This window comes from Kogia breviceps, chromosome 4, assembly GCF_026419965.1.
Source record: "Kogia breviceps isolate mKogBre1 chromosome 4, mKogBre1 haplotype 1, whole genome shotgun sequence".
NCBI classification, from domain to species: Eukaryota; Metazoa; Chordata; class Mammalia; order Artiodactyla; family Physeteridae; genus Kogia; species Kogia breviceps.
In genome coordinates this window covers 176,811,130-176,838,886 of record NC_081313.1, presented here as the reverse complement: position 1 = coordinate 176,838,886, position 27,757 = coordinate 176,811,130, and the positions used below count along the sequence as shown (strand labels likewise).

At 45.9% G+C, this 27,757-nt stretch overlaps 1 protein-coding gene across 7 annotated transcripts; it reads right to left on the bottom strand.

Annotated features, from left to right (window-relative positions):
• Positions 1-1,181: 1,181 nt before the first annotated feature.
• On the bottom strand, positions 1,182-11,642 carry CLEC4G (C-type lectin domain family 4 member G). Of its 7 annotated transcripts, none has more exons than XM_067032984.1 (10): positions 5,899-5,958; positions 4,983-5,311; positions 3,863-3,964; positions 3,504-3,557; positions 3,253-3,315; positions 3,012-3,116; positions 2,583-2,672; positions 2,218-2,366; positions 1,988-2,103; positions 1,182-1,702 (listed from the first exon to the last, which is right to left on the bottom strand). In XM_067032984.1, the coding sequence occupies exons 2-10, from the start codon at positions 5,086-5,088 to the stop codon at positions 1,564-1,566; spliced, it is 924 nt and encodes a 307-aa protein (XP_066889085.1). In that variant the 5' UTR covers positions 5,089-5,311; positions 5,899-5,958; the 3' UTR covers positions 1,182-1,563. The 7 variants fall into 7 exon arrangements, with proteins under 7 accessions (XP_066889085.1, XP_066889087.1, XP_066889084.1 ...); XM_067032986.1 differs by having other exon boundaries at positions 4,983-5,163; positions 5,899-5,946; XM_067032983.1 differs by having other exon boundaries at positions 4,983-5,327; positions 5,899-5,943.
• Between the last annotated feature and the right edge of the window lie 16,115 nt (positions 11,643-27,757).

Below are 27,757 nucleotides of genomic sequence, written 5' to 3'. Positions count from 1 at the left end.
TGACTGTCTGGAAATCCATCAGTCTGGTCAACAGTCTGCTAGGTATTTTATCTGTCCAGAAGTCAGATGGCTCCTGGGAAATGTCAATGCCTTGCTCTGGGTTGGAGTTTATTTATTTATTCATTCATTTATTTATTTATTTATGGCCACACCACTCGGCATGTAGGATCTCAGTTCCCCCACCAGGTATCGAGCCTGCACCCCCTGCAGTGGAAGTGTGAAGTCGTAACCACTAGACTGCCAGGGAAGTCCCCTGGGCTGCAGTTTAGAGGGTTCAGAGAAGGGTTGGGGGTTTCCTGGTTACAGCACTGAAAGATTCCGCCTGGCCAGGGAGTTTGGGTGCCGTTCCCTCCCGTTCCTGCTCAGCGGATGCTCTCAGGGCTGGGCAGCTTGGGGGCTCCGAGCAGCTTTGGTTCTGGACTCAGCTCTGCCCAGAACGAAAAGCTGCCAGCCTGTCACTCCCCCTCAGTTGGACAGTTGGACCCGTCTCCACTGGAAATGCTGGGAGAACCCCCAGGTCCCCAAGACGGGAGCAGGAAGCTTTGGGAGTGCAGGGTAAATTCAGATCAAAAGTCTCCAGTTGATAAAGCTAGGCTGTGTGCACCCCACACCCCCCAAATGGGTTCAGCCACGCCTGACACTTTCCAACACCCTCTGCCTGCAAAGCCCTCCCTTCCCAGCTCCATGTGCTGAAATCCCATTGTTTTTGGAAAGTCCATCTTCTCTGGATGTACTTCCTGGACATCCCACAGAACCTGGGTGCCCGAGACGGAAGAGACATGCTCATCAGTTCCGGGCAGCCCCTCTCCCACCTGTCTCAGGGCCTTGTGTCAGGCTGGCTGTAGTCTCCACGATAGGGTGACAGTCTCCTCAAAGAACAGGGCCAGCACGGCAGCATCTCAGCAGAGTTCCTCTCCCTGGGGACACAGGTGGCTCCTTCAAATGCATCATATCACCCCTTCATGTACTCCTCAATCGAGTTACTGGTCACACTGTCCCAGGGGTAGGGGTGGGGGTCAGACTCATTCCTGTGTCCCCAGTTCCCTACAGCCCTCCTGGCCCGATGCAGGTTACCCACTGGGTTTGGGGGGCATCATAGGCCCCTGAGGTCAGGGTCACTCACACGGGTGACATGAGAGTCTCTGAGATAAAGCTTAGAACAGCTAACCAGAGCCAGGAGCCAAGATTCATTTCTCATTTATTGATGCTCCCTCGGGCTGCAAAGAAAGCTCTCAAAATCCCTATCTTTGAGGCCTTCCATCTGCATGGTAAAATACAAGTAAATCAAACAGCTCCATCCCCGAGTTACTTGACCTTGGTTAGGGAGGGCGATAGGGTCAGATCACAGGGCCGGGGAGCTCAGATTTTGGAGCGGGTGGAGGCTAGGTGAGGTCCACGGGTGAGGGGTTGCAGTGAGGCTGGAGCAGAGGTCTCCGAGTGCAGTTACTGGCCTACGCTGTGGGTGGGATGGGACATTAATGGTGGTGGGCGGAGCCAGGACGGTGAGCGGCTCAGGCGATTGGACAAGTGCCAGTGGGCGTGACTCTGGGGCACTGGGCGTGGTCAGCAGCTGAGCCTCTTCTCACAGATCCAGCTGTCGTCCTTGTTGTTGCACGGTGCGTCGTTCCACATCCCCGTGGGGAGAATCATGATGCAGTCCTCGCGCCCCAGCGAATCATTGGGCTCCCCCTGATTCCAGTGGCTGCAGTGGTTTGGCGGAGGTGTTGTTGGGAGGCTAGGCTGAGGATGGCCATGGGGTCCAGCCTTCCTTTCCGGGGTCTAGCCTGTTTATTGCTTGGGTCTAACCTAGACATCCTGAGGGTCTAAACTGAGCACACGCACCTGGGGTATAACTTTCTAACCCCAGAATTTAACCCTAGTCACTTCCTGGGGTCTAGCCCGCCCATCCCTAAGGAGGCCCTGAGATCTGGCCGAAGCGCTTCTCCTAGGATCCGAACTGTCAGCCTCCCCGAGTCCCTTCCCTCACCTGAAGCTGAGCGCGACTCCGTCCACCCACTGGTAGCCCTGGATCCTGAGCGCTCTGCGCACGGCCCTCAGGCCCAGCCAGTAACCGCGGCCACCAGTGTTCCGACTTAGGAAGCCCTGGGCAGGAGGGGAGACTGAGCCCCGCGTCCGTCCCGCCCCGCCCCCAACCACGCCCCCTCAGGTAAACTCCTTCTCCCCGCCCCCCTGCCCCCCAAAGCCGGAGCTGCGCACCTGCTCATCCGGGCCCCCGACAATCACCAGGTGCGCTCTGGCGCCCTCGCAGTGGCGCTGTGCCTCCACCCACGTGGCCCGTTGGGTGGAGAAAAAGTAACAGGAGCCCTGGAATGGCAGCCACGACTTGGGGCACTCCTCGCAGGAGCCTGCAGGGTGGCGAGGATCAAAGAGGTGATTTGCTCCCAAATGGAGCAGATGGTGAGGATTGGCGAGGGGAGTGTTGGACCCCCGGGGCTCAGGGTCGGAGCCACTGAGACCAGGCCAAGGTCAAAGGGCGGGGCCAGGAGGATCAGGGAACCCTGGGGCCCAAGGGCGGGATCCATTTGTCCTCTCCTCTCCCCTCCACCCCTCCGGATGCTTACGGTTCCCGAGTCGGACTCCTTCCAGAGCCTGGAAGAGCTCACTGCGGATGTTCTCACGGTCCCTACCGGCTTTGGCCAAGCTCTGGGTCACTGCGAGGTAAAAAGAGTCCAGATTATAGCTAGGCTCAGCATCAGTAATAGGGTCATGATTGGTTAAGGTCAGCATCCACTTCCGTTGTCATTGCCAAGGTCAAGAATGACATCACGGTCAAAGACTGTTATAGCTGGGTAGGGTCCAGTTGCAGTTGGGGTTAGGAGTTGCAGTCAAGGTTAGAGTCCAGAGGTCAGGGTCGGGTTGGAGGACACGACTGGGGTCAATGGTCAGGATCACAGGACAGGTGGGGCTCACAGAGGGGTCCGGAGGTGAATCAAGGGTAGGGTAACAGCCGGGGTCAGGGGTCAGGGATCATGGCAATGTCCCGCCCTCACCGCGCTCGCTCATTTCTTTCAGGGCGCTCTCCTGCTGGATCAGCTTCGACTGTGCCTCTCTAAGCTTGGTGTGCACGGTCTGCAGCTGCGCCTGAGTTCCCAGGCCTGGGAAGCGGGGCGAGGATGGGGGCGGGACATCTGAGACCAGCCCCCCACCCCCGCTACGCGCCAGGAGCCCCGCTCCCACTCGCCTCCTCCAATCCCGGCCACAAGCCCCGCCGCCTCTGTCCACCAGTCTCACAGCAGCTGTTGCAGGCTCGGACCTCCTCCTTCAGGACACCCAGCACCGCCATCTGCTTCGAGGCTGGAACGATCCGTCCGCCCCACACACTCCAGGTCACCCTCGGGGACTCACAGGACCCTGCCCAACTCCAGGGCCAGCCTTGCGGACTGTGAGATCCCCACCGACCCACCCACTACCCCGACGCCTGGGTCCAAGACCCTTCCGCCCCCCGAACTTTGGGGACCCAGGAGCCCCTGTTCTGCACGTACAGTTTGTCCTCAGCAGATCCTGCTGGCCGAGCAGCGCTCCGCGCTCTGTGGAGGCTGCGGAGAGAGTGGGACTCGGGAACTCCCCTCGCGGCCCGAGGGGTGCGGGGACCCCAATCACCGGGTGCACAGAGTGGGTGGACAGGCGTGCAGCGCACGTGACGTGCACGCACACCGACAAAGGACAAACACATTCACAGGCACATATGCACACACGTGGGCGCACACAAACTCTGTTCAGACGTGTTCACGCTCAGACCCAGGCAAGGGCCTGGGACCTGGCTGGTGTGCTCAGGGACGGAGAGAAGGTCTATGTCCCCAGGGGTGCTGGACACGACCTCCCCCATCATCCAGTCACTCACCCTTGGAAAACAGGACGCTCAGAACGAGGGCCCACAGGATTGTGACCACCAAGAGAGCTACGGTCAGGAGGAGGGCTCTCTGTCCCCAGCGTCCCCGGTGCCCTGAGATAACACGGATGGACTCCTGAGTTCCTCCGGTACCAGGACCACCCTGTATGCCTGGGCCCTGAGGACTGAGCCCTGGATGCTTGGGTTCCTCCCAGGAAACTGAGATTCAGAGAGGTACAGTAACTTGTCTGTGGTCACACAGCCCCTAAGTGGCAGAGTGGAAGTTTGAATCCAGGTCCAGCTGGCTCTAGGGCCTGTGGTGTCTCTGCTGCACTCACTACTTAGGCCCTCTCTTGGCTGATCATCTCCATTCTCCCATCAAACCCCAAACCACTGGTCAGAGAGGGACCCAAGGGGACCTGTGAGGCAGCCCCATTGCTCATACCTCCGGGGACCTCCTCCAGCCTGCCGTCCCACTTGCTGTACCCGACAGTGTCCATGGTGAGCAGGCACCCAGCTCTGGGAGCAGATATAAAAGGAGCCCCAGCCCTCTCCCCGTCCCACCCACGCTCTTCCTTCCTCCCCATCTCCTGTGTCTCAATTCCTGGCATCGAGAACCACTGACCAATCACAGCGATGGGCCCTTTCGAGGCTGGGCTGGGCTGGGCTGCAGTAAGGGTGGGGTGGGGAGGGGAAGTGGGGAGTTGAGGGGGGTTCAGGGAGGGTAGAATGAGTGGGGGGAGTGAAGTGTGTGTGTGTGTGTGTGCGCACGCGCGCGTGCATGCGTGCATGCATGCGTGCGTGCGTGCGTGTGTGTGTGTGTGTGTGTGTGTGTGTGTAGTCCCAGCCTCTTGGGCGCTCACGCCCGGCCCCACCATCACCAGGCACGTGCTCCAGCAACAATTTCCAGGCTCTGCTAGGGCTTCACTTTGGAGATCAGTCCGTATCTCTTATAGGTCTGGCGTTGGCCTGCCTCCCGAGAGGGACAGGCTGAACCCAGCCAAGTTCAAGGCGGCTCCCTGCGGGTACCTGAGAAAGCCCCTTCAGGTGTGCCCCCCCAACCCTGCGCCAGCAGCTCATGGCTCCTCCACTCCCCTGCAGGTGCCTGCCAGAAGTTACCTTTGACCCTGACCTTCATTCAGTCCTCTTCGACTAGAAGGGAGAACACAGCCCGTTGTTCCACAGAGGCCAGCTAAGCTTCTGGACTCTACTATTGGGTGTGTGTGTAGGGTGTCCATATGCAGCTTCTAGAAGCCTCTGTTTTTCTCCTCTGTGCAAAGGGGGACAGTGGCAAGGCCTCCCTCCAAGGGATGCTGTGATAAAGAAATGAGGTTATGCACAGCAAGCCTTGGCACCATCCCCAAGCACAAAACCCTCCAAACGTCATTCATTCTTTCAACTAATATTGGACACCTACCACATGCCAGGCATCGATCAAGGAACTGAGGATACATCAATGAACTAAAGAAGAAAATTCCTTTTTTATTGGAGTTAACATTCCAGTAGTGGGTAGAGAGAGACAGACAACCAATAATGAACATAATTAAAAGGTAAGTTGGAGATTGGTTCAAGATGGCGGAGTAGAAGGACATGCTCTCACTCCCTCTTTTGAGAACACTGGAATCACAACTAACTGCTGAACAATCATCGACAGGAAGACACTGGAACTCACCAAAAAAGATACCCCACATGCAAAGACAAAGGAGAAGCCGCAATGAGACGGTAGGAGGGGCACAATCACAATAAAATCAAATCCCATAACTGCTGGGTGGGTGACTCACAGACTGGAGAACACTTATAGCACAGAAGTCCACCCCCTAGAGTGAAGGTTCTGAGCCCCACGTCAGGCATCCCAACCTGGGGGTTTGGTAATGGGAGGGGGAATTCCTAGAGAATCAGACTTTGAAGGCTAGTGGGATTTGATTGCAGGACTTTGGCAGGACTGGGGGAAACAGCGACTCTACTCTTGGAGGGCACACACAAAGTAGTGTGTGCATCGGGACCCAGGGGAAGGAGCAGTGACCCCAGGGGAGACTGACCAGACCTACCTGTTAGAGTTGGATGGTCTCCTGCAGAGGTGGAGGGCAGCTGTGGCTCACCAAGGGACAAGGACACTGGCAGCAGAAGTTCTGGGAAGTACTCCTTGGCGTGAGCCCTCCCAGAGTCCGCCATTAGCCCCACCAAAGAGCCCGGGTAGGCTCCAGTGTTGGGTTACCTCGGGCCAAATAACCAACAGGGAGGGAACCCAGCCCCACCCATCAGCAGACAAGCAGATTAAAGTTTTGCTGAGCTCTGCCCACCAGAGCAACAGCCAGCTCTACCCACCACCAGTCCCTCCCATCAGGAAACGTCCACAAGCCTCTTAGATAGCCTCATCCACCAGAGGGCAGACAGCAGAAGCAAGAAGAGCTACAATCCTGCAGCCTGTGGAACAAAAACCACATTCACAGAAAGATAGACAAGATGAAAAGGCAGAGGGCTATATACCAGATGAAGGAACAAGACAAAACCCCAGAAAAACAACTAAATGAAGTGGAGATAGGCAACCTTCCAAAAAAAGAATTCACAATAATGATAGTAAAGATGATCCAGGACCTCAGAAAATGAATAGAGGCAAAGATCGAGAAGATGCAAGAAATGTTTAACAAAGATCTAGGAGAATTAAAGAACAAACAAACAGAGATGAACAATACAAGAACTGAAATGAAAACTACACTAGAAGGAATCAATAGCAGAATAACTGAGGCAGAAGAACGGATAAATGACCTGAAAGACAGAATGGTGGAATTCACTGCTGCAGAACAGAATAAAGAAAAAAGAATGAAAAGACATGAAGACAGCCTAAGAGACCTCTGGGACAACATTAAATGCAACAACATTCGCATTACAGGGGTCCCAGAAGGAGAAGAGAGAGATAAAGGACCCAAGAAAATATTTGAAGAGATTATAGTCGAAAATTTCCCTAACATGGGAAAGGAAATAGCCAAACAAGTCCAGGAAGCACAGAGAGTCCCATTCAGGATAAACCCAAGGAGAAACACGCCAAGACACATAGTAATCAAATTGGCAAAAATTAAAGACAAAGAAAAATTATTGAAAGCAGCAAGGGAAAAATGACAAATAACATACAAGGGAACTCCCATAAGGTTAACAGCTGATTTCTCAGCAGAAACTCTACAAGCCAGAAGGGAGTGGCACGATATATTTAAAGTGATGAAAGGGAGAATGTACAACCAAGATTACTCTACCCAGCAAGGATCTCATTCAGATTTGATGGAGAAATCAAAAGCTTTACAGACAAGCAAAAGCTAAGAGAATTCAGCACCACCAAACCAGCTCTACAACAAATGCTAAAGGAACCTCTCTAAGTGAGAAACACAAGAGAAGAAAAGGACCTACAAAAACAAACACAAAACAATTAAGAAAATGGTCATAGGAACATACATATCGATAATTACCTTAAACGTGAATGGATTAAATGCTCCAACCAAAAGACACGGGCTTGCTGAATGGATACAAAAACAAGACCCATATATATGCTGTCTACAAGAGACCCACTTCAGACCTAGGGACACATACAGACTGAAAGTGAGGGGATGGAACAAGTTATTCCATGCAAATGGAAATCAAAAGAAAGCTGGAGTAGCAATACTCATATCAGGTAAAATAGACTTTAAAATAAAGAATGTTATAAGAGACAAGGAAGGACACTACATAATGATCAAGGGATCAATCCAAGAGGAAGCTATAACAATTGTAAATAATTATGCACCCAACATAGAAGCACCTCAATACATAAGGCAACTGCTAACAGCTCTAAAAGAGGAAATCGACAGTAACACAATAATAGTGGGGGAATTTAACACCTCACTTACACCAATGGACAGATCATCCAAACAGAAAATTAATAAGGAAACACAAGCTTTAAATGACACAATAGACCAGATAGGTTTGATTGATATTTATAGGACATTCCATCCAAAAACAGCAGATTACACTTTCTTCTCAAGTGCGTATGGAACATTCTCCAAGATAGATCACATCTTGGGTCACAAATCAAGCCTCAGTAAATTTAAGAAAATTGAAATCATATCAAGCATCTTTTCTGACCACAACGCTATGAGATTAGAAATCAATTAATTAGAGGGGAAAAAAACGTAAAAAACACAAACACATGGATGCTAAACAATACGTTACTAAATAACCAAGAGATCACTGAAGAAACCAAAGAGGAAATCAAAAAATACCTAGAGACAAATGACCATGAAAACATGATGATCCAAAACCTATGGGATGTAGCAAAAGCACTTCTAAGAGGGAAGTTTATAGCTGTACAAGCCTACCTCAAGAAACAAGAAAAATCTCAAATAAAAAATCTAACCTTACACCTAAAGGAACTAGAGAAAGAAGAAAAAAAAACCCCAAAGTTAGCAGAAGGAAAGAAATCATAAAGATCAGAGCAGACATAAATGAAGTAAAAACAAAGAAAACAATAGCAAAGATCAATAAAACTAAAAGCTTGTTCTTTGAGAAGGTAAACAAAATTGATAAACCATTAGCCAGACTCATCAAGAAAAAGAGGGAGAGGACTCAAATCAATAAAATTAGAAATGAAAAAGGAGAAGTTACAATGGACCCCGCAGAAATACAAAGCATCCTAAGCGACTACTACAAGCAACTCTATGCCAATAAAATGGACAACCTGGAAGAAATGGACAAATTCTTAGAAAGGTACAAGCTTCCAAGACTGAACCAGGAAGAAACACAAAATATGAACAGACCAATCACAAGTAATGAAATTGCAACTGTGATTAAAAATCTTCCAGCAAACAAAAGTCCAGGACCAGATGGCTTCGGAGGTTAATTCTATCAAACATTTAGAGAAGAGCCAACACCCATCCTTCTCAAACTCTTCCAAAAAATTGCAGAGGAAGGTAAACTCCCAAACTCATTCTACAAGGCCACCATCACCCTGATACCAAAACCAGACAAAGATACTACCAAAAAAAGAAAACTACAAACCAATATCACTGATGAATATAGATGCAAAATCCTCCACAAAATACTAGCAAACAGAATCCAACAACACATTTAAAGGATCAGACACCCTGATCAAGTGGGATTAATCCCAGGGATGTAAGGATTCTTCAATATACGCAAATCAATCAATGTGATACAGCATATTAACAAACTGAAGAATAAAAACCATATGATCATCTAAATAGATGCAGAAAAAGCTTTTGACAAAACTCAACACCGATTTATGATCAAAACTCTCCAGCAAGTGGGCATAGAGGGAACCTACTTCAACATAATAAAGGGGGCTTCCCTGGTGGCACAGTGGTTGAGAGTCCGCCTGCCAGTTCAGGGGACACGGGCTCGTGCCCCGGTCCGGGAAGATCCCACATGCCGCGGAGCGGCTGGGCCCGTGAGCCATGGCCGCTAGGCCTGCGTGTCCGGAGCCTGTGCTCCGCAACGGGAGAGGCCACGACAGTGAGAGGCCCGCGTACCGCAAAAAAAAAAAAAAAAAAAAAAAAAAAAAGAATATTGCATTTTCAAAAAGACCTTTCCTGACCATCCTAAAACAGCTGCCTCAGACCATTCACTATCTCTGAGACAATCAACCCCAGCCCAACTGGATCTAAATCTAAATTTAAGCAGAGATACAAATGAAACATGGGAATAGCCATGAACATATTGGAGGAAGCACACTCCAGCCAAAGGAAATAACAGGTGCAAAGGCTCAGAGATTTACTGTCATTTATTTAATAGACATTTATTCAACACCTCCTAGGTACCAGACACAGTCCAAAGGCTGTGGATATCGCAAAGAAGCAGCTGCAATCTCTGCCCTCATAGAAGTCACACATTAAACCAAGAATTCCAATTACTATGTTACTGAAACAAAATGTTCCATAAACTCTTTTCTTTTTCTAATCAATGGCTTTCTCTCTTACTTTCCTGATTCGCAAGCAGCTCAGGTTTTCCTTCCTTTCTCTTGAATTGTCCAAGAATCTTTAGGGACCCTGAAAACCAAGTGTGGGAGGAGAGGGAGCAGAAAAGTTTCCACCCCAAGTGGAGACTGGGTCTGAATCAGACCATTCTTGCAGTTCCTCTCCAAACCACACAGTGGCGCTGTTGAAGACTGGCCTCCAGGGTCTGATCAATGAGATGGGCAGCCTTTTGGGTCCAGATACCCACAAGGCAATGCAGTCCTCTGCAGGAGGACGATTATAATCCCCCCAAGGGACATGTGGGCTGAAATACAGACCAGGTACCCACCGTCACAGGAACTCCTCATCTTAAGTTTCACACAAATTCATTGAACAGTTATTTAATGACTGCCTACTATGGCCTCTTATGCATTCATTTAACAAATATTTCTTGAGTTCCTACTATGTGCCATCCCTGTTGAAGGCCATGTCATGGCAAATAAGACAATCAACCCCAGCCCAACTGGATCTAAATCTAAATATTTGCAAAGCCAAACTTTGGGGAAAATATCCAGTAGAAAGGATTTCTTAGAAACAGACTTTCTTAGAAACAGGGACTTCCCTGGTGGTGAAGAATCCGCCTGCCAATGCAGGGGACACGGGTTCGAGCCCTGGTCCGGGAAGATCCCACATGCCGCGGAGCAACTGAGCCCTTGCGCCACAACTACTGAGCCCACGTGCCTAGAGCCCGTGCTCCGCAACAAGAGAAGCCACCGTGATGAGAAGCCCACGCAGCACGATGAAGACCCAACGCAGCCAAAAATAAACAAATACAATAAATTTATTTTAAAAATTAAAATTCTATTTAAAAATCCTGATTTGTCAAGTGAAATCCTTAATGGCTTCATTTTCAATCCCTTGTTATCCCCCCCTTCCCCACCTTCTCTCTCTGTCTCTTTTTTCCCTCATAGTTAAAAAAGAGTCTTTACGTTTTTATCACTGTTTACGTTTTAACCTCTTTTGTTCCTGCTCACTGAATCTCACTGTGGCTTTTGATTGAGTCCCCGAACTCCTGGCGATTTTGAGGATCAGTGTATGTTGATTCACTTTTCTGGTTTGATTTTCTATAAATTGTACCGTTTTACCCATCTTTTTCTTTTTCTTTTTTTTTCCTTATTAATTTATAGAACTTCACTAGTGAATAAGTAAAACTTGGTGGGCAGGCACTCTGAAACTAACGAGTAATAAACTAGTTGCAGAGGCAGCCGTGGTCTAGATCCCAGGAACCTAGGATAGCAAGAAGCAGAAAGCACTTGAGATGCATAGCGCCGGGACATTTCTGTAACTTACACACACAATCACACCAAGTGTGAAAGGATGTGTATTGTCCACGTCATGATCTTGGAGAAGCAGCAGCAGGGAGCAGTGGCTTGAAATGAGATCTTAGTTCCCTGCCCAGGAATTGAACCTGGGTAGCCTGGATGAAAACCAGGAATCCTAGCCACTAGGCCAGCAAGGGCTAGAGGCTAGAAGCAAATTTCCCCCGGCTCTTACTCCCATTGAAAACCGCATTTCTCAAGGAGGCAAAAACTGTAAAAACAGGCACAAAGTTTATTATTAGAGACACAGCACAGCACAAGTGGGAGAGCACACAGAGAGACAGTTTGTTAAGACAGAAGCAAGGCAGAGATACACACCTGTAGAGAAAAGGGTGTGGGCGTCCTACCTAACGAGAAGTGCAGTAAAGAGGCTGTTCCGGGCTTCCCTGGTGGCGCAGTGGTTGAGAATCCGCCTGCCGATGCAGGGGACGCGGGTTCGTGCCCCGGTCCGGGAAGATCCCACATGCCGCGGAGCAACTAAGCCCGTGAGCCATGGCCGCTAGGCCTGCGCGTCCGGAGCCTGTGCTCCGCAACGGGAGAGGCCACAACAGTGAGAGGCCCGCGTACCGAAAAAAAAGAGGCTGTTCCATCATTTATATAGGGCAGTTCTTCCGGGTCTCTGTTTACCTCTGGCCAATTATCTGGTTTCTTTTTCCACACCTGACCTGCCCTAGGACCCTCCCCAGCATGTGCGCACAACTTTTTTCCAAGATGGATTCCATCCCAGAGGCCTATGAGGGGTCTTGGCATCACCTATCATGGGGTGGTACCCCCTCTCTTTTGACCCCCAAGGAGCCTTTCTGCACAGGTGCAGTGTCTCCCTTGCCCCAAGGATGGGACATATATGACCACTTGATCTTTTCCTCAAGCAGGGTTTAGCCCCTCTCTGTTCTTGCCCTGACTGTTATCTTAAAGTGTCCTCAGGGGACAAAGCCTGGCTATTTACCCTGTTTCTGTTGTTATTTCCATCTCAAAGTGCTAACGGGAGGCCAGGTGTAAATGCCCAGCCTGGAGCCCATCTATCTCCGGCCTCAGTCAGAGGCTGCCTGTAGTACAGGAGGAGAAATGGTGAGACATTAAAAGTCAGCAGTACTCAGAGACCAATGCAGGGCTGAGGAAGGTTATTGTCCACAAAATGGGAGGGTCCCGCTCCTCTTCCTAGAAGTCCTCTGCTTCCAGAACACAAGATCCATCTTGCTTTTGTCATCAGAAATGGAACTGAGTCAACAGAGGCTGACAGCTGCCTTACCAGCAGGAGGTTACGTTGGGGCAGGACCTTCAGGGAGGGCACACCCTTCTCCTGGGGCTCTCGAGGACAGCTGTACTCAGGAGTGATGAGAGCTCAGTGGGAGGAAATGGAATAAAAAAAACAATCCACAAGTGTTGCACAATCTCACCAGAATATGTTCTTAGGAAAGGATCTAGATGGAATGGATTCATCAGCCCTTAGGGAGGAGAAACAATGAATTGTTTGGGGGCATGAGAATAGGTTTTCTGAAAGAGGTAGCACTGGAACGGGGCAGTCAAGCACTCGTGCACTGTTGACAGAAGAAGGAAGGGTCTACCAGGCAGAGGGCGCAGCCAAGGCAAAGACAAGGAGGCAGGAACATGGGTCTCTCTTGTATATGCCTGTAGCTGAAGCTGCCTTGGGGAGGTTGGGGGAGATGTCCAATGTTGCCAGGCAACCAGAAGGCTGTCCACTCCCTGTCCTGTGCCCAGAATTTGTCACAGGGGACATTAAAGGGAAAGGGAGGTCCCAGGCACAAGCCTGGCCACAGCCCTCTAACCTTTAGCCCTGGCCCACTCCAGAGAAGGGAGACCCATTGGTGGGGGTGGGGGTGCGGGGAGCCGGGAGGTGGGAAACATGTGACCAGGGACTTTAGAATACCATTTTTTTATAAATGAATTTTAAATTAATTTTTATTGGAGTATAGTTACTTTACAATGTTTTTAGTCTCTACTGTACAGCTAAGTGAATCTGCTACGCATATGCATATATCCCCTCACTTTGGGATTTCCTTCTCATTTAGGTCACCTGACCAGGGACTTTAAAACCATGTGATGAGTCTGGGAGGCACAGGGGACTATGAGGACCCCTAGAGGCACCTGACTCAGCCTGGAGGATCCTGGAGGACTTCCAGGAGGAGGTGATGGATGCCTGGAGAAAAAAGCCAGAATTATTCTGGAGGATGAAAGAGTGTTCCTAGCATGATATTAACAGTTGCAAAGATTGGGAGGAGAGAGGGCCTACGACTCTTCAGAGAAGCTGAGACTAATTCAGGGGCAGTAGTCTGAGGCTGGGGTGCCAGCTGCGGCCAGATCATACAAGGACTTGAATCGTGGAGACAAGGGGTTTGGACTAGTATGGGAGGAAGGTGAAAGTTATGGGATTCAGTCCCAAGACCAAGACCACTCTGTGATTTCCATTCTCTCCAGAGACAGGACCCAGCTCAGTGCAAAGGGTGTCTTATGCTTTGGTTGCTGCTGTTAGTTTTGGCTTTGCTTTGGGCGTGCTTTATTTATTAAGCACCCACAAAGTTATGCTGGAGAAAACCATGAAAACCCGCATGCCTTTCACTCAGCTTTATCAGGTTTAGACTTCTTCGTGTTTTTAAGATCTTCTTAAAAGTAAATAAATTATAGCTGATAACCCCATATGCCCCCTCTGGTCTTATTTCTCTCCTTCCTTTCCCAAGGAAAATGCCCTCCCGAACTTGGTGTTTATTCTATTAAAACCTATCTGAATTATGTGTGCATTTAGACAATATATGGAGTTGTTTTGCACATCTGGAAGCTTTACCTAAACGGTACCATGTGGTCTACATCTTTCCACAATTTATTTTTGTCCCCTCCACATTGCAGTTATGAAATATATCTATTTAACACTCATTCCTCATTAAAAAAAAGATAAACACAAGAAAACAAATGCTGAAGTAAACAAAGAACAAGATAGAACTTCCTTCATTTGATAAGTGGCAATTTCCAGGAACCCACAGAAATGTCTTACTTGTGAATTACGAAAAACATTTTTGGTAAAATCAAGAAAAAAATAAGGATGCCCATCTTACTATTTTCCTAGTGCAATAATAAATAAGACCTAAAAATATTGGAAAGGAAAGAGTGAATGTTAACAGTGATCATATTTCCAGAAAGTCCTGGGGACTTAACTTCTCGACTAATTAAAGGACTCACCAAGCTTAATGTACAAGGGAGCAAGTTTCTATGTTCTAGCAGTGAACATCGGAAAATAAGAAACAAATCCTCTACCTAATATAAGAAAATCCCTTGAACGTTAAAGAATAATCATAACAAGACTATGAGTAAAGCTGTTATTCTACTAAGGATGTATCTGCACAAATCAAGACAAAAAATGAGTTCCCCAAAAGAACATTCAGTATTTTAAAGAGTTTAATTCTCCCTAAATGAATTTATAAATTCAAGGCTATCCCAATTAAAATCCTAAATAGATTTTTGATTAAATTGTTTTATTGTGGTAAAATATGCATGACATAAAAATCTACCATTTTAACCATTTTATTTATTTTTTAAAAACTGATGTAGAGTTGATTCACAATGTTGTCATTTTAACCATTTTTTTTTTTAAACAGTGAATGTGTGCGTACATTTTTTTTTTTTTTTTTTTTGTGATATGCGGGCCTCTCACTGTTGTGGCCTCTCCCGTTGCGGAGCACAGGCTCCGGACGCGCAGGCTCAGCGGCCATGGCTCACGGGCTTAGTTGCTCCGCGGCATGTGGGATCCTCCCGGACCGGGACACGAACCCGCGTCCCCTGCATCGGCAGGCGGACTCTCAACCACTGCACCACCAGGGAAGCCCCTTTAACCATTTTTAAATGAACAGTTCAGTGGCATTAAGTACATTCACGTTGTCATGCAACCGTCACCACCATCCATCTCCAGAAATTTTCCATCATCCCCAACAGAAACTCTGTCCCCATTAAACACTCACTTTCCATCCCCTCCTCCAGCCCCTGACAATCACCGTTCTACTTCCTGTCTCTATGAATTTGACTCTTCTAAGTACTTCGTATAAGTAGAATCTTAAATAGATTTTTTGAGTCTTTTTAAAGAAACTTAATTTGGAAATAATTTTAGAATCACAGATGAGTTGCTACCAAAACACAGAGTTTAGTGTACCCTTTACCCAGCTTCCTCTGTCAATAACGTCTTACTTTACCATTGTACATTTGTCACGGCGAGAAAATTCCTACCGATACAATACTATTAACTAAACTCCAGACTTCGTTAGATTTCATGTTTCTCCACCAGTGTCCTTTTTCTGTTATAGGATTTCATCCAGGATCCCACACTATATTTAGTCATGGTGAAACCCTGTAACTCATATTGGGATGTGAACCTGCACGTTGGGACTCGAACCCAGCCCAAACAGATTGGGACTTGAACCCATAGTCATTTAACTGAGATCACACACCTGGTCTCAGGACTTAATGAAGTTCCGGGTCTTGATGTCTCATCGCAGAAAGAATTCAGTGAGAGACAACATGATAGGTAGGAAGTGGCTTTGTTTAGAGAGAAACACACTTCACAGACAGAGTGTGGATCACCTCAGAGTGTGAGAGTGGCACCAGGGTATGGGGTTGTCAGTTTTTGTAGAGGTGGGTAAGTTCAAAGGCTAATGAATGGGAGGAGAATTCCAGCTATTTTGGGGAAGCGGTGGGGGTTTCCAGAAATTGGGCCACAGCCCACTTTTTGACCTTTATGGTGGGCCTTGGAACTGTCATGATGCCTGTGGTGTGTCCTTTAGCTTACTGATGTGTTACAACGAGCATATACTGAGGCTCAAGGTCTGGTGGAAGTTGACGCATCCGCCATCTTGGACCTATTTGGTTCTAATCAGTTTATGTCGTGTCCTCGGGCTATGTCATTCCTTTAAAGGTTGTGCCCTGCCCCCTTCCCTCCTGTCTCATTTGTATTCGTTTGTTCAGGCTGCCATAACAAAGTACCACACACTGGGGGGCTTAAACAACAGAATTAATTTTCTTGGATCTGGAGGCTGGAAGTCCAAGATCAAGGTGTCAGCAGGGTTGGTTTCTCCTGAGGCTGCTCTCCCTGGCTTGTAGATACCCATATTCTCCCTGTGTCCTCACATGGTCTCCCTCTGGGTAAGTCTGTGTCTTAATCTCCTCTTCTTACAAAGACACCAATCACATTTATCACATGTATCCATTTATCCACCTAGGAGTGGAATTCCTGGATCTTATGATAACTCAATGCTTAACTATTTGAGGGACTTCTGAACGGTTTTCCAAAGTGGCCACAGCATTTTATATTCCCACCAGCAGTGCAAGAGTGTTGCAATGTCTCCACATCCTCGAGGACACTTGTCTTATCTTTTGGTTTCCAGCCACCCTAGTGGGTGTGAGGGTTTTGATTTGCATTTCCCTTGGGGGCACTCATTAAAAGTGCAGATTTCTAACCCACTCCCAAGACAGTCTGATTCAGTGAGTCTGGGATGAGGCCCAGGAAAATCAGGGGGGTGGTCTTTCTTTTCTAATAATTAGGTTAACTTCTCATTTAAGCCCCAGTTTCCTCCTGGTGGCACATTTCATCACAACTGAACATGTGTTCAACCCATACAATTAGATGAAGCTGAGGCCCAAGAAGGTAGAAATGGAAGAGCATGAGGTCAGGAGCAGCATCTCTGATCCGCCGAGGATCACTGTAAAAAAAGGACTTTCAGTGACCCATGCCAATTAATCATTAGCTGGTTGGTTTACTCCTGTTTGTGTTGTTTTTCTGTTACTTACAACTAGATACATCCTGGCTGACACACATCCTCAGAGCTGAGAGAGATGAAGCCAGTTATGGATCCTGAAGCCAAAAACTCGGCCTCTGTGTACTGGTGCCGAATTGAATCTCAGAGACAGAGTTTTAGGTGAAGTAGAAGAGAATAGCTTGGGACTTCCCTGGTGGCACAGTGGTTAAGAATCTGCCTGCCAATGCAGGGGACACAGGTTCGAGCCCTGGTCCGGGAAGATCCCACATGTCCTGGAGCAACGAAGCCTGTGCACCACAACTACTGAGCCTGCGCTCTAGAACACAGGAGCCACAACTACTGAGCCCATGCACCACAACTACTGAAGCCTGCATACCCTAGAGCCCATACTCTGCAACAGGAGAAGCCACTGCAATGAGAAGTCTGCACACTGCAAGGAAGAGTAGCTCCGCTCACTGCAACCAGAGAAAGCCTGCACACAGCAACGAAGACCCAATACAGACAATAAATAAATAAATAAATAAATTTTTAAAAAGAAAAGAATAGCTGTATTTCTTTGTCAGGCAAAGGGGAACACAGTGGGCTCCTGTCCCTCAAAACTGTGTGTCCCAGGCTTCCCTGGTGGCGCAGTGGTTGAGAGTCCGCCTGCCGATGCAGGGGACACGGGTTCGTGCCCCGGTCTGGGAAGGTCCCACATGCCGTGGAGTGGCTGGGCCTGTGAGCCGTGGCCGCTGAGCCTGCGCGTTCGGAGCCTGTGCTCCGCAACGGGAGAGGCCACAACAGTGAGAGGCCCGCGTACCGCAAAAAAAAAGAAAAAAAAAAAACTGTGTGTCCCTACCTGGGGGGATTTAGTGAGGAGTTTTATAGCAATTGTTTGAGGTCAGGGTTGCTAATAACAATCAGGGTGTGTGCAGGGTCTGCACTCCTTTAATCTGGCCTCAGGTGGTCTCTAGATGAGCTTCTCAAGGTTATCAAACAGTGATCTCTGGAATGAAGAATGCTAACATATTCCATTTGTTGGGGGTTTTAATACTGTAAAGAGCTCAAAGATATTGTTATGTGTATCCCTTGAGGGGGAACCAGGACCCTGCCCCAAGGCTGCACTAATGTTCTTGGCTTCTCCTCCCTTGTCTCTGTATCACCTCCCTTCCCTGATTAGCAATTGTTCAAATCTGCCCTTTGGAACTCGGGGAAGGTCATGGAGGCTGGAGTCTATCCCTACAAATGAGAAATGGGGGACACAGAAAGGTTCCTGTGCCCAAGAACCCCACAGGGTGCTTCTCAGTTTCAGTCCTGAACATGGAGGTAATTTAAAAATCCCTGCTTTTAGGAAGTGAGTGAGAGGCATGTGTCTTAGTTAGCTTGGGCTGCTATTTTTAAAAAATACCAGAGACCGAGGGCCTTAAACAACAGATATTTATTTCTCACAGTTCTGGAGGTCCAAGTTCAAGGTGCTGGCAGATTTGGCTCCCGGTGAGGGCTCTCTTCTGGGCTTACTGACAGCCACCTTCTTGCTGTGTCCTCACATGGCAGAAAGAGAGAGAGAGAGAGAGCTTTGATGTCTCTGCCTCCTTTTATAAGGACACGAATCCCATCATGAGGGCTCCACTTTCATGGCCTCATCTTACCCTAATTACCTCCCCAAAGCCCTATGTCCAATTACCATCACATTGGAGATTAAATCTTCAACATATGAATTTGGGGCAAGGGAGAAACATTCAGGCCATAGCATCTTTTTAATGACAATCATGGAATAGCAAAGCCCTTTAAGCTGGTCTCTCTGCCCACGGGAGCCTAGAAATTTCCATCTGATTTCAGCACGAAGAAATGAAGGCAGGATTGCCCTAGAGAGGAAAGACTTCCTAGGTAACAAGTCAGTAGATGATCACAGTTGGTAATTTGAGAAGAGTCTATTACTGAGAAGTAGGGCACTGTTTCAGGACACCAGATCACCCACGTAGCCATGCTGGTGGACAAGAGAATGACCTCCCATTTTCCCCACATTTGGCAGGAACCTGTCATTTGGGGGATGTCATTTGAATGATGGAGTCAACTTCTTCATAGGTCCACATGGGCTGACCAGGATGGAGGGGATTTAGTGCATTATTAACTTCTTTGTAACTGGCAATATACACATGACATACAATTTATCCTTTTAAAGTGTACAATTCAGTAGCCTTAGGTACATTCACAATGTTGTTGCAATTCATCATCACTCTCTAGTTCCAGAACGATTTCATCACCTCCAAAGGAAACACTCGACCGATTAGCAGTCACTCCCCATTCGGCCTCCTCCAGCCCCTGGCAAGCACTAATCTGCTTTCTGTCTCTGTATGTTTGCCTATTTTGGATATTTCATATAAATGGAGTCATACAATATATGACCATTTTTCATCTGGCTTCTTTCACTGAGCATCATGTTTTCAAGCCCATTCACGTTGTAGGGTGTATCAGACCTAATTCCTTTCTATGGTTAAGTAATATTCCATTCTATGTAAATGACCATATTGCGGTTATCCATTCATTAGTTGATGGGCATTTGGGTTGTTTCCTCCTTTTGCCTCTAGTGAATAGTGCTGAAATATTAACTTTTACTGAACCTTTCCTTGGTACTCTATGTGTCTTGTAATACCAGTTGTGTTTACTGATGCCATAATCCCCATTGCCTGCATCTCACCCTCCACTGCAGACCCCTGTCCTATTTGGCTGCGGTCAATTCTCAGGTTGGCAAAAAAAGAGTTTGGACTCAATTGGGAGTCCCCTGTAAGCCTAGGAAAACACTACATATATTACTCATGTCTTCTGACATTAGTAACGGCATCCATTTATATTGTAACAGCTAAAAAAAAGTCTCAAGGGTTTCCCACTGATGGTGAGATCTACCTGTCTCCCAAATATTTCCTCCCCAGACAATACAAAGCAACAAGAAGGGAAAGCAAAGTGAAAAATCCATGTCATTGGCATAACCTGAAGACAGAGAATACCCAACCTTAAAAGAACTATGAGGAAAACAGAAAAATCATGAACCACAGCATGAGATTCCTCACCCTTCCTCCTCACGCCTGCTCCAAGGGCAATGGTGAAAATCTGCAGGGGATGCAAAAGACAAGAGCTAGAAAAGTAACCTAAACCTGCTCTAGAACTACCTCCAGAAAGACTGGAAATACTACTGTAACATTTGAGCAGATCAGAGTGTGAACTATAGGAGAGGGATGAATTCTTCAAAATGCATAGTTTTTTTAAAAAATATTTCATTACTTTTTTTGTTTTATTTATTTATTTTTTGGCTGTGCTGGGTCTCCTTTGCTGCACTTGGGCTTTCTCTCCAGTTGCAGCAAGCAGGGACTACTCTTTGTTTCAGTGTGCATAAGTCAGTTTTGCTGCATTGACATAAGCAGGTGACATTGAGCTGCCTATCTCATAAAACATCCCCAATATATGACACATATGAACAAAAGGAAAATAGTAAATTCAGAGAGAGTAATTGAAAAGATTCATGAAATGAAAGTTAACACAAATCAACTAAGGAAAAAGTCCCCCAGAAAAGAATCAGGAAGTAAAGGAAAACCGTAAGTCAACACTCTAAAGAGAATTAAATCTAATCAAACAAGCAATTGAGGATATGAAAAATCATCTTACATCAAAAATTCAAAAACTAAAGAACCAAGTACTGATGTGGGCAGAAAAGAAAAGCAGGGTAGATGAAGAGAGATTTGAATCAACTCAGGAAATAAATGGAAGAAAAAGACATAATTATTTCAGAAATGCAGAATAAGTTATAAGGTACCCAACAGAGAATAAACACAGATGAAAGTGTAATAAAGGGCATTGGATAAAAGCAGAAAAACAACTAAGAAAGTGACAATGGGGACTTCCTTGGTGGTCCAGTGGTTAAGACTTCACACTCCCAATGCAAGGGACACAGGTTCAATCCCTGGTCAGGGAACTAAGATCCTGCATGTTGCATAGCATGGCCAAAAAACAAGAAAGAAAAAGAAAAAAAGAAGAAGAAGAAAGTGGCAATGACATGAAGAAAGAAGTGAAAAGGGATCAAGGGGAAATGAACAGAAATGGAATTTCAGACACTGAAGGAGTAATACATGCATTATTGTGGTCCTTGAAGAAGGAAAACAAAACAAGAAAACAGAGCTGATATTTAAAATCATAATCCAAAAAAATTCCAGAAATAGAAAATCACCTGAAATTACACACTGAGAGGGCTGGTCAGGTACATGGGAAAATTAACCCAGATGGTCAACTCAGACATATTCCAGTCAAGCTACTTGATTTCAAAGATTAAGATAAAATCCTTAAGCCTTCCAGATCAAATAATTTACAAAGCCATGAGAATTAGACTGGTATCAGACTTTTCAAAACTAATGTTCTAAGCAAGACAACAATGGAGGAGCATTAAAAAAAAGAACTCAGTGAATGAAAGTGTGAACCAAGGATTCGATATCCAGCCCAGGTGTCCTTCGAATACGTACAAGAAATAAAGAACTCTGTACCCACTAGCCTTTCTTGAAGAATCTCTGAGAGGATTCCCTTCATCCAACAATGGGATGATTTTTTTCTCATAGAGGCATGAATTAGAAATTTGTAAATTGGTGCAGCCACTGTGGAAAACAGCCTGGAGGTTTCTCAAAAAACTAAAAATACAACTGCAACATGACCCAGCAATTCTACTCCTGGGTATTTATCTGAAAAAAAACAAAAACATTGATTCAAAAAGATATATGCACCCCAATGTTCATAGCAGTATTATTTACAATTGCGAAGACATGGTAGCAATCTAAGTGTCCATCAAAAGATGAATGGATAAAGAAGATGTGCCATATATATATATACATATATATGTATACATATACACATATGTACTCACACACAATGGAATACTACTCAACCATTAAAAAAGAATGAAATTTTTCCATTTGCAGCTACATGGATGGCCTTGGAGGGCATTATGCTGAGTGAAATAAGTCAGACCAAGAAAGACAAACACTTATGATATCACTTATATGTGGAATCTAAAAAATACAACAAATTAGTGAATACAACAAAAAAAGAAACAGACTCACAATATAGAGAACTAGTGGTTACCAGTGGGGAGAGGAAGGGGAAGGGCAATAAAAGGGTGGGGGAATGGGAGGTACAAACTATTGGATGTAAGATAGGTTACAGGGATATATTGTACAACACAGGGAAAATATCTAATATTCTGTAATAATTATCAATGGGAAGTAACCATTAAAATTTGTATAAAAAATACAAATCTACATCATACTCAATGGTGAAAAGCTGAAAGCATTTCCTCTAAGATCAGGAACAAGACAAGGATGCCCACTCTTGTCACTTTTATTCAACATAGTTTTGGAAGTTCTAGCCACAGCAATCAGAGAAGAAAAAGAAATGAAAGGAGTCCAAATTGGAAAAGACATAGTAAAACTGTCACTGTTTGCGGATGACATGATACCATATATAGAAAACACTAAAGACGTTACCAGAAAAACTGTATAAAAAATAAAAATAAATAATTTTTTTAACAGAAGAAAAAAGAAATTCTGAAACTCCTTCCTGTGTATTCTCTAGCTGAACAAATAAGCAAATATATTGTGGATAATGAGAACCACATTTCTCACTGTTGGAGAAAAGGTGTTACACACAAGGAAAGGGGAAAGCCTAGGGACTTTCCTGGCAGTCCAGTGGTTAAGACTCTGAGCTTCCACTGCAGGGGGCATGGGTTAGATCCCTGGTCAGGGAACTAAGATCCCACAAGCCATGTGGTGAAGCCAAAATAAAAGGGGTGGGGGAGGAGGAAGACCAGAATGAACTCAGTGATGTTGGACTACAAGTAGGGTATCAATATGAACTCATGGTTTTTAATATATGTGTACAGATAAGTAGATACAGAAATATAGACATATAGTAGGTGTATGCATGCCTATTTGTACACACGCATATGTTTCCAAGCTCTGTCTCCCAAGAAGACCTAGAACAATGGACACAGCAATATGAAAAGCACACGTAAACCACAAGATACCAAAATTAGTGGATAAAAGTTTGATGAGAAATGGAATATTTTCTAACTCCCAATGTTATCTCCTCGCAAGATATTTATTCATTACAAAGAGGAAAAGACTCACTTTGCAATGGAGTAAGCTGATGGGCACCACTTTAACCAGATAATTGTGGTGGCCGCCAACAATAATAGACATAGCGACATTACATAACCTTTGAGATGAGGCACTGCGAAGTATGCAACACCACTTCTGTGGTATTTTTGCCAAAAAGGATAACCTCAATCTAATCAGGAGAGAAAAAAAAACCACACCAGATAAACTCAATCTGAGGGACAGTCTACAGAAAAATTCAACAGCACTCATCAAAAATGTCAAGAGCATGAAAGACAGGACAAGACTAAACCATCACAGATTGGAGGAAACTGAAGAATGACATTTAAATGCCATGTGACATCCTGAGCCAGGAAAAGGATCAAATAAGTTCTGTAGTTGGGTTAATAATAGTGTATCAATGTGACGCTTCCTGGGTTTGATCATTATACTGTGGTCCATAAGATGTTAACCCTGGAGGAAGGTGGATGAAGAGTATTTAGGAACTTGTCTCTTTTCCCCAACTTCTCTTGTAAGCCTTAAAATCATTTCGAAGTACAGAGTAAAATAAATAAATGCATCCAGCACTTCTTTAACTCATAACTTTTATCTCAATGCAAAGCTTCCATTGAGTTTGTGCCTTTAGTGGTTTCTCCACCAGCTGAGCTCCAAGATAGAGACTCGGGTATAATTTATTTGGGACATGACCCTGGGAAGCATGACAAAGGCAGTGGGGATGTGAGAAATGTAAGGGAAGGGAACGAATAATGAGGATGTTAATAAGGAAGTAATGATGGTGGGCAACTGAGGCTGAAGACTTTGCCTCAGAGTCCTCCTTCCACAAGGATAAGTGAGCTGGAGTATTTAACCATTAACTCTGATCAGTCATTGGAGATGTAGTGGCATCGTCATTCCTGGGCATTCCTGACTGCCTTGTATGTGGGCAGGGAGGACTCTGATGTTCAGGAAAAGTCTTTAGGTGGCCAAGTGTCTCAGATGCTGGGCATTGGACATGTGGTGGCTGGTACACCCAGAAACATGCATCAGTCAGCTTAGGTTGCATTACAGTAACAAACAATCCCAAAACAGCTTAGAACAACAAAAGCTATTGCTTGCTTATATGACAGGTCTGTGAGGGTGTGCTTCTGATATTCCCAGTCATGTGTGAGTCTGGGGTATCATTCCTTCTAAAGCTCTTGAGTGGTTCTTTCTTGGCCTCATATAATTTCTCCCCGTGCATGTACCAATCAAAACTCCACCAGAGATTGAATGGGGGGGGGGACTTCCCTGGTGGTGCAGTGGTTAAGAATCCACCTGCCAATGCAGGGGACACGGGTTCAGTCCCTGGTCCGGGAAGATCCCACATGCTGTGGAGCAACTAAGCCCGTGCACCACAACTACTGAGCCTGAGATCTAGAGCCCACGAGCCACAACTACTGAAGTCCTTGCGTTCTAGGGTCCGCGTGCCGCAACTACTGAAGCCCGTGCACCTAGAGTCTGTGCTCCGCAACAAGAGAAGCCACCACAGTGAGAAGCCCGCTCACCACAACGAAGAGTAGCCCCCTCTCGCCGCAACTAGAGAAAGCCCAAGCACAGCAATGACGACCCAATGCAGCGCCCCCCCCCCACACCGAAAAAAAAAGATTGAATGGGGACCGTCTGCAGATTCTTAGAGCTCTCTCTATTCAGTTCTCTCTTCTTGGGACACTGTCCGTTGAATTCTCGCCTTTTCAGCCTGCCTGAATTCCCAACTCTATCTCCTCAAGCCAGTGAGAACTCAGAGCTCTGCTTGGGTTCCCTGCACTGCAAACTGGAAACTTCCTCCAGGAAGTCGACTGGGCCACTTGTAGAGCTCACCTTGTTTCTCCCCTTTCAAGGACCACTGCATTACACTTCTCTCCAGAGACTGAAAATAATTCTTTCATATACTTTGTCCAGTTTTTCACTTACTTCAAGCAGGAGCTGGTACCACATCTTGGCTGAAAATTATCATGGGGATCTCTTAACTCCGTCTTTACAAACACAAGCTGGTAAATAGGAATTATAGTAATTACTGGAGGGATTTTTCTTGAGAAAAGCCATTCCAGCATTCACTGAATTTGGACAGTGTGATTCCTGGATCATTTTTTGTTTTCAACACAGTTCAACAGTTTCCATTTTTTCCCCCTTTGTCCCCTTTTATTTCACTGGAATTATTTTTAATAATCAATTATGCTAGCCTCATAGAATGAGCTAGGAAGAATTCTCTCCTCTACATGTCAGGTGCATGGTTGGGAGCCGAGGTTCTGGAATTCCTCTGTGGGAATAAGAATAAGCCAAAAGACGCTCTTGCAAAACTGTTGCAGATCAGAGAAGCTATCTTGCATCCAAGTTGCAATTGTGGGTTCCAGCGTTGCCAAGGGGAGAGAAGAGTGTGCAGGGAGGTGACCACCAATCGTTCTTAAATGTCCCAGTCTGGAAATGACATGGTCAATCTAGTTTCAGCCCATCTATTTACCAGGTGTGGTTCTGATGCACTGCTTGAAATGAGTCCCATGAGCCCAGCCTGAATTTGGTTCAGTTCCCCCAGACACAGGCCTTAGGACAAGGATTTCAGTACAAGAAGTTGATTTGTTGTGTCATCCTCAGAGGGAGCTAGGAGAGAAGGGAAGGAAGCCATAAGAAAGCATTATTTTTTTTTAAATTTTTATTTATCTTTTGGCTGCATTGGGTCTTCGTTGCTGCACGGGCTTTCTCTAGTTGCGGTGAGCAGGGGCTACTCTTCATTGCGGTGCGCGGGCTTCTCATTGCAGTGGCTTCTCTTGTTGTGGAGCGCAGGCTCTAGGTGTGTGGGCTCCAGTAGTTGCAGCACACGGGCTCAGTGGTTGCAGCATGCGGGCCCTAGAGCGCGAGGGCTTCAGTAGTTGTGGCTCGCGGGCTCTAGAGCGCAGGCTCAGTAGTTGTGGCACACGAGCTTAGTTGCTCCATGGCATGTGGGATCTTCCCAGACCAGGGATCGAACCATGTGCCCTGCATTGGCAGGCAGATTCTTAACCACTGTGTCACTAGGGAAACCCCAAGAAAGCATTATTGGCATTATTGAACAGGTGGTTTGTTCCTCTTGCTAACCTCTAAAAACTCTGAAACATGCCTCAGAGTGGTCTAAATCAAGAGCAGAGAGAGTTGGGATATTACCCACCAACTCATTGAGATTTACCTCGCACAACACATCCATAGGAAGTACAACACGTGGTAGACAGAATAACATCCCCCCTAAAGATGCCCACGTCCTAATCCCCAGGATTTATGAATACTTTATGTTACATGAAAAAGCAGGAAGTAAGGTTGCAGGTAGAAAGAAGGCCCTTAATCCGCTGATCTGAAAATTGTGAGATTAGGCTGCATTATTCAGGTGTGCCCAAAGTAACCACCGGGTCCTTTAAATGTGGAAGACGGAGGGAATTCCCCAGTGGTCCAGTGGTTAGGGCTCCGTTCTTCCACTTCAGGGGCCATGGGTTAGATCCCTGGTCACGGAACTAAGATCCCACAAGCCGTACAGCGTGGCCAAAAAAAATAAAAATAAAATGTGGAAGAGGAAGGAAGAAGAGTCAGTGTTTGAGCAATGCAGGGTGAGAAAGACTTAGTCATTGCTGCCTTTGCAGAAGGAGGGAGGGAGCTCCCAGCCAACGATTGCAGGCAGCTTCTAGAAGCTGGAAAAGGCAAGAAAGCAGATTCTCCCAGCTAACCTCCAGAAGGGAAGGTGGCCTTACTGACACCTTGATTTCAGGCCCATGAGACCCATTTTGGACTTCCAACTTCCAGAACTGTAAGATAATACATTTGTGTTGTCTTAAGCTACTAAGATTGTGGTAATCTGTTACAGCATCAAGAGGAAACTAATACACACGCCTAGAAATAATGTGTTTGTTTTAATTTAGGGAATTCCGTGGTGGTCCAGCGGGAACCAACTGGACTGTGGAGTTAAGACTCCACACTCCCAGTGCAGGGGACCCAGGGTTCGATCCCTGGCCAGGGAACTAGATCCCACGTGCTGCAACTAAGACCCAGCGCAGCCAAATAAATAAATATTTAGGAAAAAAATTTATATGAAGAAAATCATAAAATTTTACTGAAGGGCATTTTTAAAGTACCCGAATAGGGGAGGGAGGGTGGGGGAGGATGCATTGGGAGTTTGGGGCTAACAGATGCAAATTATTATATACAGAATGGATAAACAAGATCCTACTGTATAGCACAGGGAGTTATATTCAATATCCTGTAATAAACCATAATGGAAAATAATATGAATAAAAAATATATATGTATAAAATCACTTTCCTGTACACTGGAAACTAATACAACATTGTAAATCCACTATACTTCAATAAAATATATTTTGAAAAAATAAAGTACCTGAATAAATAATTGGTTCATGAATCAATGAACACATAGATAGCTAGACAGACACATACATACCTATATGTATTGTGTATATATATATATATATATATATATATATATATATATATATACACATATATGTATATATGTACTTTCCCAACCAAAATTACAAACTGATTCAAAACTGTATCTGGGAAATAAAATACACAGTAGTAGAGAAAAACATATTGAAAAAAGAGAATGCCCTAGTGTACATCAAACAGATGATCAAACTATAGTAACTGGAAAAAAAAACTATAGTAACTGAAACAGTGGCAAGGAACAAAAATAAGCTCAATGGGACACATAA

Excerpts from the sequence above, each read along its gene's own strand:
- CLEC4G (XM_059062660.2), bottom strand. The coding sequence starts at position 4,728 with ATGGTGGGGCCGGGCGTGAGCGCCCAAGAGGCTGGGACTACACACACA. Across the intron at positions 3,965-4,295 it reads GCTGGAGGAGGTCCCCGGAG|GGCACCGGGGACGCTGGGGA; the intron begins GTATGAGCAATG and ends GTGTTATCTCAG. Across the intron at positions 3,117-3,252 it reads CCGAGCCTGCAACAGCTGCT|GCCTGGGAACTCAGGCGCAG; the intron begins GTGAGACTGGTG and ends CCCGCTTCCCAG.